We start from the raw sequence: 14,288 nt of genomic DNA, 5'->3' as shown, positions 1-14,288 counted from the left end.
GGCACTTCTTGTGGGAGTCTGTTCCACTGTCAAATGGCTCTTACTATGCTGTGCTTATGGGGAGATTTGTTGTTTTGGTTGGCACATTCATATATAGTCATACCTCGGGTTACAGACGCTTCAGGTTGTGTTTTTTCGGGTTACGGACCCGCTGAAACCCGGAAGTACCGGAATGGGTTACTTCCGGGTTTCAGCGGACGCGCATGCGCAGAAGCGCTAAATCACGCTTTGCGCATGCGCAGTTGCAATGCAGGAATATGGAACTCTCCCATAAGGGGATCAGATTCGCCACTCCAGGCATTCCCAGCGCCATGCTCTTAACCAGCTGAGCTATTGCTACCTGCTTATAGGTGAGAGTGGGGAGGAGATTCCGGGGAGGGAGAGAAATAACAAAGCCGGTTCGAAAGGTATCTTTCCATCTGCCTTGTCAAGGGGTGTCGCCTGACAGTTGTGATGCATATCAAGAAAAGTTAAGGAAAGGTTTGTTCTGCATATCTGAGGGTGTTTCCCCTCTGCGCTCTTCCCCGAGCGGCTTATCTGATTTGCCTTAAACGCCTGGAATGGCGCCAAGCCCAGCGCTTGATTTAGGAGCCATATGTCGAAGAAGACTCCAGGTGTACTTGGCGTAACATTCAGCCGTGTTTGGAACTGCCGCTACGGAAGGGAAAGTGGCCATGGAGCGCAATTGTCGGGATGTTTAGCATACTTGCTTGGAAACGGTGTAGCTCCCAAGAGCCACAGGGACAGGAGCCAAGACTGCCTACGTGGTTCTGTGCCTATGGAAAAACAACACCTAGGTTGCCGGCAAGAGGTGCATTGAGTTCCTGTGGGGTTACATAGGTTGGGGTGTAAGGAGGCGGCAACTTCCATCCTGATTTTCTTTTGCATTTCCATATCGCTGCACTTCGGCTTCTGGGTTTGTTGATATCATGGCTTATTAAAGCAAGATGCGGGTGGCGCTGTGGTCTAAACCACTGAGCCTCTTTGGCTTGCCGATCAGAAGGTCGGCGGTTCGAATCCGCGCGATGGGGTGAGCTCCCGCTGCTCTGTCCCAGCTCCTGCCAACCTAGCAGTTCGAAAGCACGCCTGCGCAAGTAGATAAATAGGTACCACTGCAGCGGGAAGGTAAACGGCCTTTTCGTGTGCTCTGGCATCCGTCACGGTGTCCAGTTGCGCCAGAAGTGGTTTAGTCCTGCTGGCCACAAGACCCGGAAAGCTGTCTGTGGACAAACGCCGGCTCCCTTGGCCTGAAAGTGAAATGAGTGCCACAACCCTATAGTCGCCTTTGACTGGACTTAACCGTCCAGGGGTCCTTGACCTTTTTTAATAAGACGCATTGCTGCCTCCAACCGCGAAGGCAGGGCATAGCCGTCTTGGCTAGCAGTCATCAATATTCCTCTTTGCCATGAATTTACCCAATCCTCTTTCAAAGCCATCTAAACTTGGAGGCAATCACTGCCTCCTGAAAGAGTGAGTTCTGCAGATTAATTCCATCGGGCATTAACTACCAGAGTTTTAGAAGACATCTGAAGGCAGGGAAGTTTTTAACATTTGATGGATTACTGAATTTTAATATTTTGTTGGAAGCCGCCCAGAGTGGCTGGGGAAGCCCAGCCAGATGGGCGGGGTATAAATAATAATTTATTATTATTATTATTATTATTATTATTATTATTATTATTACCTTTCCCTTTAAGAATGCTGGATGTGGGAGCAGATAAGCCAATGGCCTGATCCAGCAACCTCTTTTTATGACCCCCAAGTTAACCTTGCAAGGTGAGGAAGAGGAACCATTCCAGGCAACGGTCAGCTCAGTTACGAGATCGTCACGCCAGGCCGGTGTGGGGTCAAGATCCAGAAACAGAAATCTAGATCAGAAATTTTCCACCTGACTTTTTTTATTTTTAAAGCCTTTTAAGAGGCTTATATCAGGAAAACAGAATAAAAGCATTCTCTCCCTCCCTCTCTTCACTGGGAGAGGGAACACGGTTCCAACGTTTGATGTGAACTTGAGAGTCTCCTCCGGGATGGGAAATGTGTTTGCGTTCCGAAAACAAGAGCTGAGCGGAGGAAAACACTTAAGGGCCTTTGATGTGGAGGGAGGGAAATTATTAAACAAAAGGGAAGCCCGGCCCCTGCATTGGAGATCTGATTATAAATAAACATATGATTCACTGTATTATCCGCCTGCCTGAAAAGCCAGGGTCCTCCCCGCTCTACCAATCCAAACAATGCTGAATCTGAATGGCTCTGAGGCGGGGAGGTTGGGAAGGCTCCAGCAGATTCATTTCAGCTGGCAAAACTGACACTTCCTCTGGGATCGGCGAGTGGAGCTGTCGGCACTCAAGCTATCTGTCTGCCTTCCTTCAGGCCTCCCTGTGGGACGCTGGATCCCTGCCGTCCCTCTCTTGGCCCTCTGGTCCCCCAGCTCCGATGATATCAGGCACCAAAAATAATAACAACGACAATACTTTTAAAGAAAACACAACCGAGACCTTATCTCGGGCTCGGATGTGAAACAACTTCCTCCTGTTGTACTTCTTTTGTGCACCGAGAATAAAACGTCTGGGGAGGCCTGCAAGCCGGCAGCTTAATGGGGGCTTTTCCAGTTTCCCCATTTTCCGGCTCAGGCAGAGCTTAGAGGAACAAGTTAGCACGCAATATGCTAACTTTTAAGAGAGAGAGAGAAACAGAGAGAAGTGGGAGGGCAGAGAAGGAGAGAGAGAAACAGCCACACAAATTTCTCATCCCAGCACCCTGCCGAGACATTAGGAAGGGGCGAATCTGCCCATTTTTATTTCCACCATTTTCTGTCAGGCCCGGGAAGTGGGCGAATTAAAGCTTTCGTTTTAATGCAGCACCTTGCAACCACAACTAGGGGTGGGAGATACAGTGGTACCTCGGGTTAAGTACTTAATTCGTTCCGGAGGTCCGTTCTTAACCTGAAACTGTTCTTAATCTGAAGCACCACTTTAGCTAATGGGGCCTCCTGCTGCCGCTGTGCCACCGGAGCACGATTTCTGTTCTCATCCTGAAGCAAAGTTCTTAACCCCAGGTACTATTTCTGCGTTAGCGGAGTCTGTAACCTGAAGCATATGCAACCTGAAGCCTATGTAACCTGAGGTACCACTGAACAGTCAGTTTAGGTTTCTCTCAGTTTCTCATTTTTCCAATCTTGAGTTGAGTTTTCCACATCAGTCTGCTTTTTTTTTTAAGTCCTCATGAAAATTCACCAGCATTTTAGTGTGAATTTCTCCTGCTCTGCACATTTTTGTATCCGATTTTTCCAAATTCACATTTTTATTTTTATTTTTGCATACCAGTTTCTCCACATACAATGCATTTGTGCATGCCACTTTCACAAATATATACCCATTTCCATGCACACTTTCCTCTTAATGTTTCGGTATTTGTACAGGTTAGCTGAAGGGAGGGTAGCGTTGCAAAATTCAGAGAAGTGCAAATTTCGAAGGATCGCTGTCTTCCAGTGTGCAAATTGTTAGAGAAAGTGCAGATTAGATAAGTGTGCATTTAAAGGGGAACTGAACTGAATCTCTCCCCCCTCCCTAAAACAGGCTGACTTTTTTTTTTTATGCTGTAACCAAAACAACAGCTGAGATGATCAAATCTGCAGGGCAATGTTTAATTTCTCTCGGCTCCAATCTCCCGACATCTGAATATCTGGGCATTAGCCTGGAGAAGAGGAGGTTAAGGGGTGATATGATAGCCATGTTCAAATATATAAAAGGATGTCACATAGAGGAGGGAGAAAGGTTGTTTTCTGCTGCTCCAGAGAAGCGGACACGGAGCAATGGATCCAAACTACAAAAAAGAAGATTCCACCTAAACATTAGGAAGAACTTCCTGACAGTAAGAGCTGTTTGACAGTGGAATTTGCTGCCAAGGAGTGTGGTGGAGTCTCCTTCTTTGGAGGTCTTTAAGCAGAGGCTTGACAACCATATGTCAGGAGTGCTCTGATGGTGTTTCCTGCTTGGCAGGGGGTTGGACTCGATGGCCCTTGTGGTCTCTTCCAAGTCTATGATTCTATGATTCTAACGAAAAGGAAGAAAGTGAAATGCATTTGGCCGACCCAAAGCGAAACCTCATCCTCTTTCCCCCGTGTGTCCCATGCGGAATCCTAAAAGCAGCGACGAAAATGTTAAAACTTAACGTTGAAATTTTATTGGCTGGAAGCCATGTCCAGCTCTGGTTTCCAAGCCGAAGAATCTATTCAATACCCTCCATTAAGATCAAATGGGCGAAAGTATTTTGGTTTGGGAAAATGCTTTAGTTGCGTCTAGAGGCTTAGCTAGCTCCACTTCCAAATTTTGAAGCCCCCCCAAGGTGTTCTTAATCTCCAGCTGTTTCTAGACTACCATTCCCATCATCCCTGACCGCTGGCCCTGCTAGCTAGGGATGATGGGAGTTGTAGTCCAAAAACAGCTGGAGACCCAAGTTTGGGAAACATTGGTGTAAAAAGAGGCCCTACTGGATCTGGCCATTGGCCCCTGTAGCCCAGCACCCTGTTCTAATAATAATAATACCTTTCCCTTTAGGTGCTGTGGGTTAAACCACAGAGCCTAGGACTTGCCGATCAGAAGGTCGGCGGTTCGAATCCCCGCGACGGGGTGAGCTCCCGTTGCTCGGTCCCTGCTCCTGCCAACCTAGCAGTTCGAAAGCACGTCAAAGTGCAAGTAGATAAATAGGTACCGCTCCGGCGGGAAGGTAAACGACATTTCCGTGCGCTGCTCTGGTTCGCCAGAAGGGGCTTAGTCATGCTGGCCACATGACCCGGAAGCTGTACGCCGGCTCCCTCGGCCAATAAAGCGAGATGAGCACTGCAACCCCAGAGTCGGTCATGACTGGACCTAATGGTCAGGGGTCCCTTTACCTTTACCTTTTTATTATTTATACCCCAGCCATCTGGCTGGGTTTCCCCAGCCACTCTGGGCGGCTTCCACCAAAATATTAATATACAATAATTCATCAAATATTAAAAGCTTCCCTAAACAGGGCTGCCTTCGGATGTCTTCTAAAAGTCAGATGTCTTCTAAAAGTCATAGTGGCCAACCAGATGCCCCAATGGGAAGACAAGATCTGAGCACAACAGCCGCGCTTTTCCTCCTTGCAATTCCAGACACTGGCGTTCAGAGCCTAATGCTGGCTTTCTTCAGTTGCCTAGACCCTTGAAAGCAGGAGGTGAAGGTGGCACACTGAACGCACCAAGTGGTAAAGGGTACTTAGGAATGCAGGAATCTGCCTGACAAAAGTCAAGAGGGTTGATCCAACACCAGGTCCAGTGTGGCCTACCCCATCCGAGATCCTAGACCAGGGCTGGTCCCTCCAGATGCTTCTGAACTACAGTTCCCACCAGTCCCTCAGTAAACAGGGCCAAATTGTAGATGGGAGGCTGCTCCTCACAGAGCTATGATTCCCAGAGTTCCCTTTGAAGAGGGGTTGGCTGTTAGACCATTCTGGGAACTGTAGCTCTGTGAGGTAAACAACTCTCAGCATCCTTGACAGACCATTTTGTTGTTGTTTAGTCGTTTAGTTGTGTCCAACTCTTCGTGACCCCAGGCACTCCTGTCTTCCACTGCCTCCCGCAGTTTGGTCAAACTCATGTTACTAGCTTTGAGAACACTGTCCAACCATCTCGTCCTCTGTTGTCCCCTTCTCCTTGTGCCCTCAATCTTTCCCAACATCAGGGTCTTTTCCAGGGAGTCTTCTCTTCTCATGAGGAGGCCAAAGTAATGGTGTCTCAGCTTCAGGGTCTGTCCTTCCAGTGAGCACTCAGGGCTGATTTCCTTCAGAATGGATAGGTTTGATCTTCTTGCAGTCCATGGGACTCTCAAGAGTCTCCTCCAGCACCAGAATTCAAAAGCATCAATTCTTTGGCGATCAGCCTTCTTTATGGTCCAGCTCTCACTTCCATACATCACTACTGGGAAAACCATAGCTTTAACTATACGGACCTTTGTTGGCAAGGTGCTTTTTAAGATGCTGTCTAGGTTTGTCATTGACAGACCATAGCTCCCAGAATTCTTTGGGGAAAGCCATGACTGTTTAAAGCGGTATCACAGCGCTCTAAACACATGATGTGACTGTGGACAGTTGGTTGACGCAATAATAGTGCAACAGTGGTGGATTTATACTGGACTGTGCACGCATTGTTCTGTTACATTGTTTGCTCTTTGGTCACACTATTGCCGCCTGGAGGAACGCTCTTGCACAATATATGCGGGTCCCGCTATCCAAATACAAAAATTCACTTATGCAAACATGAGGAATTAGGACCCAAATCTTGGCCTCCCCCCCCCCCCCCCAAATTGCAGATTCAGATATCCAAACTGCTGGACCTGCTTGTAGTACTGTAAACAAACAAGCCTTACTTTTTTGTGTTTTGCTGGTCTTCGACAGACATTTCACCAGAAACCATGGTGGGAAGGATGGAGGGGTTTGGACAAATAAGGAATCTTTTTTTTTTCCTTTCTTGTATGCCTTTTGTAAGGTTTTCTAAGGTTTTTCTGGGGTTTTGTTGTTGTCATTTTGGAGGTCAAAATTCTGCGTTTGGGAACGCATTAGAAATTTCCCCATAGGAATCAATGGAAATTGTTGGCTCATTTTGTGAACACTGGCAAACTATTTCCTGAGAATGCCTTGTGTATGAATATCGAGACTTGCACGTATAATGCCAAAAGTGGAGGGAAACAAAGAAACCTGGAACACAGAATCATAAGGTTGGAAGGAACCCTAAGGGCCAACATTTCGAATTCCCGGAAGTATGGGAATCACAGCTAAAGAATCACTGACAGATGGCCATCCAACCTCTGCTTAAAAAAATCAAATGAGGCAATATAGCATCAAGCAGTTGGTCCCTTACCTTTCCTGCCCCGACCTGGCCACAGTGATCCATGCAACGCTCATCTCCAGGGTTGACTACTGTAATTCGCTCTACACGGGGCTGCCCTTGAAGCTGTCCCAGAAACTCCAGCGGGCGCAGAATGCTGCAGCGAGGCTCCTCACAGGGTCTCTGCTATGGGAGCATATTCATCCAGTGCTTTTCAAGCTGCACTGGCTCCCGGTGGAGTACAGGGTCAGATTTAAGGTGCTGCTTTTGACCTTTAAAGCCCTTCACGGCCTAGGACCCTCGTACCTACGGGACCGCCTCTCCTGGTGTGCCCCACGGAGAGCCTCAAGGTCCATAAATAGCAACACCCTAGTGGTCCCGGGCCCTAAGGAAGTTAGATTAGCTTCAACCAGAGCCAGGGCCTTTTCAACACTGGCTCCGGCCTGGTGGAACACTCTGCCTCATGAGACCAGGGCCCTGCAGGATCTGATTTCTTTCCGCAGGGCCTGTAAGACAGAGTTGTTCCGCCTGGCCTTTGGCTTGGAGCCAATTTGATTCCCTCCCTCTCTTTCTTTTTTCTTTTCCTTCTCCTCCTGCGAGGAGGCTACATTTTAATGTTTTAATGTTTCAATATTTTAATGTTGTATTTTAATTTTGTTTTTAAGTTGTAATCATTCAACTTGTTTTTATTATTGCTTGTAAGCCGCTCTGAGCCCGGCCTTGGCTGGGGAAGGCGGGGTATAAATAAAAATTATTATTATTATTATTTTACAGGATTTCACCAGGAAGCTACGAGAAATGCATAGATTAGAAAGAAAGCTGCATGTTTGCCCAAAAATTTTGCAGGCACAAACAGTATTTAAAGTGGGGTCATAATAAACCTCCCCCCCCCCAATAATAATTAATGCAGAATAAAAAGAACATCTGGATAGGCCCACAGAACCAAAATACCAATGGATCTTAGTTTAGGGTTCAAGGCAGTTCCTCCTTAAGTTTCAGCCAAAATCTGTCCACCTGTAACTTATGAGGTTTCTAGGTTAACAATGGCCTGGTTGGGGGGGGTGAATCTCTGTCATGTAATAAGAGGAAAAGCCTCTTGAGTCCAAGGAGATGTTTGGACCTCATTAAAAATCCCCGACAAGAGAATCGGCTGGCAAATTCCAAGCTGTTCCCCCCACCCTACCCCCAGCATGCCCCCTTGGGAAGGATTGAATCCGCAAAGCTGGAGGAAAATGAACAGCTGGGATTCATCCTTGTAGAAATCAGTCAAGGCCTTTGCTTTTCGCATTAATGAGTTGGCTAAATTGGTCTGCGTCTGCCCCAAAACTGCACGGACCTTTCTCAAAACAATCTGGAGAGCTTTCTGCAGAAGGCGACATTTGTCTGTGGGCAGGGGGGAGTTGATTCGTAAGTCGGCAACGGTTGATCAAGGTATCCTCTGCGGGAGTGTGCAGGATCCCAACGGAGTCTTGAAAACTCCGGTACCTATTTATCTGCTTGCACTGGTGTGCTTTTGAACTGCTAGGTTGGCAGGAGTTGGGAGAGAGCAACAGGAGCTCACTCCATCGTGGGGATTCGAACCGCCATCCTTCCGATCGGCAAGCCCAAGAGGCTTAGTGGTTTAGACCACAGTGCCACCCGCATCCCTGCTTCCGAGTACCAGTCGATAGGAACCACAGAAGGGGAATGTACAATTGCACTAAGGTCCTGCTTACAGGTTTCCTGTATATAATTGAAATAATAATAATAATAATAATAATAATAATAATAATAATAATAATTTCTTATTTATACCCCAACAAAGCACTAAAATACAATAACCTATTAAACATTAAAAGCTTCCCTAAACAGGGCTGCCTTCAGATGTCTTCTAAAAGTCAGATGGTTGTTTATTTTCTTGACATCTGGTGGGAGGGCGTTCCACAGGGCGGGTGCCACTACCGAGAAGGCCCTCTGCCTTGTTCCCTGTAACTTGGCTTCTCGCAGTGAGGGAACCGCCAGAAGGCCCTTGGCGCTGGACCTAAGTGTCCGGGCAGAATGATGGAGGTGGAGACGCTCCTTCAGTTATACTGGACTGTGGATTCTGGACTAAATGGGTCACTGGCCTGATCTAGAAGGCTCTTCCTATGTCCTTACGTTGTTGGGGAATTTTTTTTTTTTTTTTTTGGTAAGAATTAAAACTGCTAAAATCTTTTAAAAATGTTTCTTTTAATTTTTATTGTTTTCTAAAACAACAACAACAACCATATGCACTCTCTTACTCTTTCTTTCCCAGGCCGAGCCCCTGACACCCAGACTCTCAACTTGGAGATGGCTGGAGTGAAAACAAATCCCGCGACGGGGAAAATCATTGTTGATGCAAGAGAAACTACTTCTGTTCCTCACATTTATGCAATTGGAGACATAACAGAGGTAGACGTCTACATAAACTCCTTGACAATGACAGGAAAACTTACTTTGTTCTTGATTAATAACCGCTGCCCATTTGTCGTCAAGCCTATATCAGCGTGTTAAAGCCCCGCTTTTCGTTTTCATTTGGAGTGTTTATGCCAGCAACACAGAACAGTAATTTCCTCCACGCAGAACACCTCTGCGTTAGAGATTATTACTGATGCTTATCAGGTGAAAAGCATTATGTGGCAACAGCTGGCAAGAAGGCTTTGTTATCTCTCCTATATCAATTCTGCCTCTGAAATAAATAGGTTTTGCTGCCCGTGGAAGGCAAAAAAAAAATACAGCTATTTTTTTAAAAAAAGGCTGAAGGTGTTAGTAATTTGACTGTGAAATCAAACTGATTGACAATTAAGTTCACACGGTTTTTGCAAAAACACTTCTTACTTGCTCTCTCTCTCTGAAAGCAATGCATCATGCTATCTTGCTGGCAGCAACTCACAACTTCTAACCATTCTTGCAAGAGAGGCAAAATGTTTTGGGGCAGAGAAGGTTTCCCCTCCATCTCTAATAACACTAGGACTTGATGGCACCCAGAAAAGCCGAATGACAGAAGATTCAGTACAGACAAAAAAAGAAGTAGCTTCTCCACACAGCCCCTAGTTAAACTATAGAATTTGCTCCCACAAAATGTAATGATGGCCACCAACTGGAATGACATTACATATAATTAAATTTTCTAATTTACATTTCAAAATATTCATTTACACAACCTTAAAAAAAGACTTCCCTTCCTCTCTTTCCATGGTTCATTTTACATACCATTCATCCCTGCGTATTTTACATGAACTGAACCATTCAATAATCCATTGTTACATCCATCAAAACTTATTTACATTGTTGAATCTATCTTAGTGCTACCAGCGTTTTTAAATAAACACAATTTTTACCCATATATTCAGTAAACATTTTCCAGGCTTCTTTAAACGTACATTCTTCTTGTTCTCTTATTCTAAAAGTTAAGTCTGCAAGCTGCACGGATTCCATCAGTTTAAGCTGCCATTCTTCTTTGGTCGGGACCTCGCTCATTTTCCATTTGGGGGCTAACAAAACACGGGCTGCAGTAGTAGCATACACAAATAACCTTTTTTTGACATCTGGGAATTTCCCTCTGAATTATTCCCAACAAAAAGGACTCTGGTTGTTGTTTTTTTGGAAAGGTACTTTTAAACATTTTTTTCCCAATTCATTATATATTATTTCCCAATATTCTTTTACCCTTTTACAAGTCCTCCAACGGAATCACTTTTAAAGGAGATTAGAAAAATTTGTGGAGGAGAAAGCTATTAGTGCAAGGGTCAGCAAACTTTTTCAGCAGGGGGTTGGTCCACTGTCCCTCAGACCTTGTGGGGGGCTGGACTATATTTTGGGAGGGGAAATGAACGAATTCCTATGCCCCACAAATAACGCAATTTATACGTTTTCCAATTCTAATTACACTTATTACAGAATATCTCAGAAATTTAAATAAAGATAGAAAGAGAGAAAAATTCTCATTACAAGTCTTCAGACAACCCTGCTAGTGGTGTTAATTGTTTACAATGATCTTTCAGATACCGTATGAATTTACTCCAGTCTTTTTGGAATACTTGATCTTGCTGGTTTGGGATTTTTCCTGTCAGCTTCGCCAGTTCTGCAAAGTCCATCGTCTTCATCTGCCCCTCTTCTTTCGTTGGTATTTCTTGTTGTTTCCATTTTGGGGCTAAAATAATTCTTGCTGCAGTTGTTGCATACATGAACAAGCTTTTGTCTTCCCTTGATATCTCTTCACCCCCTATACCCAAGAGAAAAGTTTCCAGTTTTTTAACAAAATTATTTTTAAACACCTTCTTTAACTCATTATATACCATTTCCCAGAAAGCCTTTACGAGTTCTAGAATTTTTATTGCGATAATCTAACATAGTCCCACGCATGGGTGTAAAGCGAGCGTTTGTGTCGACTTGTTTACTCAGGGAAGTCTTAAGCCATTGTTTTTTCATACGCACAGAGAGCGAAAAATACCCTGCGCTTATGTCTGCAGGGATGTTTTAGTAATTAGCTTGGGTGTTCCTCGTGCTTTTTTTTAAAGGAATGTATGCCAGAGGCTTTCCTCCCCCACCCTCCAGGTTTTATCTCTTTCTCTGATCTCTGGAACGCCAAAATAACATCTGTATTTCCTGCCACAGAAATGATTGGCAGCTGCATTTCAGGCGGGGGAGAGGGAAACGGCAACGTTGACAAATCACATTGACAGACGATCTTGAAAGCCAAAACGTTAGTTCGGAAAAAGAGATAACACGTACATTTGCCTAAACCTTGGGATTAATCCCAAACTGCAACTTGGGACTTGCTTCCGATCTTTTTAATTATCATTAAACGTATAACAAACAAGGCGAACAGATTATATGAGTTTTTGATCTGCTGTTTATGACTTATCTTGAGGTGTTGCCATATTGCCTCTTTTGTACAAATTTATTCCAATGTTTTTCTTTATATCTTTGGTCTCCTTATCTTATACCTGACCATTCTCAATTGTATCCCACCGCCCTTTTGATGATTTTTGGAAATATTCTGTTAGTCTTGTTTGTTATCTCTCTCCCTCCCTCTCTCTCTCTCTCTCTCTCTCTCACACACACACACACGCACACACAAAAACACTCACACAAACACACACACACAGAAAGGTGCCAGAACTCACCATGAATGCCCCCCTTGTTCTCTTATAATGGCAATGGAACCCGCTAAGAGCTGCCAGAATTGAGTTCTGACTGAACAGATAGATAGATAGATAGATAGATAGATAACATAACTTAGTCCAGGTCATGACTTCAAGTCTCGCATTGACATTTTGGACCTCTCCTAATTCCGTTGTCTTAGGGTCGCCCCGAACTAACACCTACAGCCATTGCTGCAGGGAAGCTGGTTGCTCAGAGGCTATTTGGCCAGTCGGCAGAACTCATGGATTACGACAACGTGAGTAGTTTTGCGAGTTTTTTTCTTCCCTGGGGGTTCGAAAATGAGCGATTTGTTGCAAAGCAATCACATACAGCGGCCATACTTCTCCATGGGCGTGAATAAGTGTTTCGTTGTGGTTGTTATTTAACATCTATAGTACAGTGGTAGCTCGGTTTTTGGACGTCTCAGAAGCCTAACGTTTCAGTTTTCGAATGCCAAAAACTTGGAAGTAAATGCTTCCGTTTTCGAATGCGCCTCAGAAGTCAAACAGCTTCCACTGCCTGCATCTGTTGTTTTCCACAATTTTCTCTAGACTGCCCTTTGCGCCTCGATTTTCGAACTTTTCGGAAATCAGGTGGTCTTCCGGAATGGATTACATTCGAAAACCGCGGTACCACTGTATTAAAGATAAAGGGACCCCTGACTGTTAGGTCCAGTCGCGGACGACTCTGGGGTTGCGGCGCTCCTCTCATTTTACTGGCCGAGGGAGCTGACATTTGTCCGCAGACAGTTTTTCCGAGTCATGTGGCCAGCATGACCAAGCCACTTGTGACGAACCAGAGCAGCGCACGGAAATGCCGTTTACCTTCCCACCAGAGCGCTATGTATTTACTTGCATTTTGACGTGCTTTCAAACTGTTAGGTTGGCAGGAGCAGGGACCGAACAACCGGAGCTCACCCCGTCGCGGGAATTCAAACCACCAGCCTTCTGATCGGCAAGCCCCAGGCTCCGTGGTTTAGACCATAGCACCACCCGCGTCCCTGCACCAGTGTATTAGTATTAATTAATTAATTTACCACTGTATTAGTATTAATTAAATCAATATACCCCTTAGTTGCCAACATGGCATCAAAGCAGTTTATAAATTGCAAAACATGGATAATTCAAGTAAACAACAAAACAATGCTAGGGTCATGGGGGATCAACGACATGTTAGTATTATTTCTGTAGCAGAGTCCTTGTCTGTAGCATCTTAGAACCACCCAATCAGCATGAAAGGGGAGCTTTTTGGCCAATGAGAATAAGCCTTCTTGCTCTGTGGGTTGATGGGAGCCAATCAGAGTGCAAAGAGGTGAGTCAGCCACTGAGGATTGGCTCCCGGGATCACTCTGAAGAAGGGGTGAGGGAAGAACACCGAGAAGGAGTTGATCTAGGGGAAAGGCAATAGATGGAGGATCTGCACTGATCATTGCAATATATCCCTAATTGTAGCTTGTATAATAATAAAGTTCTTGTATAATCTAAGGGGGGGGGCACATGGCTGTGAGTTGCCCTAGTTGTCACTATTATGAAGGGGATCCTGCATCAACCCCTCCTAGTGGGGCAGCAATGAAACCGCTAGAACATTTGTGAAGCTAAGCAGGGTCCGGTATGGTTTGAAATTGGATGGGGGACCGCATGTTGAGATTCCTGCATTGTTGGGGGTTGGCCTAGATGGCTTTTCCCACTACACTACCACTGTGTGCCATTAAGTTTTGGGGAATAGGGAGAAGCATGGGGCTCTTGATCTATTGGCTTGAGAGTAACAGGATGGCCGCGAAGAATTGGAAAAAACAAGATGTACCAACTATCGAAGAATGACAGATGAAGATGATGGACTATATGGAACTTGCTGAACTGACTGGGAGACTCCGAGACCAGAGAGAAGAGACGGTGGAAGAAGATTGGAAGAAGTTTAAGGAATATTTTTTTTTAAATGTTAATATTTAAACCTAAGAATAGCTTTGGAAGTGAATATAGGCTGTAGGGTTAGACGTAGAAGATAGGGTATTTTAAAATAGTATTATTTGTAAGTGATAAAATGTGAAGTTATTTTAAGTGTGATTAAAAAAACAAAAAGATGGTTAGAAATTATGATATATGTAAACTGCTAAAGATGAAGTAAAATGAAAATCAGATAGGTGGGACTTGGGGAAGCCCATTTAACAATGTTTAGAAAAAGAAGGATATGACAAGAATTTGTTCGTTTTGTTTGTCTTTTCTGTTTGTTTGTTTTTTATTTGTGTTATAAAATGAATAAAAAATTTTGAGGGGGGGGGGAGAGAGTAACAGTA

At 44.8% G+C, this 14,288-nt stretch overlaps 1 protein-coding gene across 1 annotated transcript in view; it reads left to right on the top strand.

The window, feature by feature from the left end:
- TXNRD2 (thioredoxin reductase 2) overlaps positions 1-14,288 on the top strand; it is a 62,127-nt gene that overhangs the window by 34,248 nt on the left and 13,591 nt on the right. Inside the window, exons 12-13 of the mRNA XM_080985162.1 lie at positions 9,123-9,259; positions 12,156-12,251. Of these exons, the coding sequence (XP_080841288.1) occupies positions 9,123-9,259; positions 12,156-12,251 (233 nt within the window). The remainder of the gene's footprint in view (positions 1-9,122; positions 9,260-12,155; positions 12,252-14,288) is intronic.

Source organism: Podarcis pityusensis (genome assembly GCF_964106645.2).
Source record: "Podarcis pityusensis genome assembly, chromosome: 16".
NCBI lineage: Eukaryota > Metazoa > Chordata > Lepidosauria > Squamata > Lacertidae > Podarcis > Podarcis pityusensis.
The sequence above is the reverse complement of the archived record's forward strand: the minus strand, read 5'-3'. Positions and strand labels throughout refer to the sequence as shown.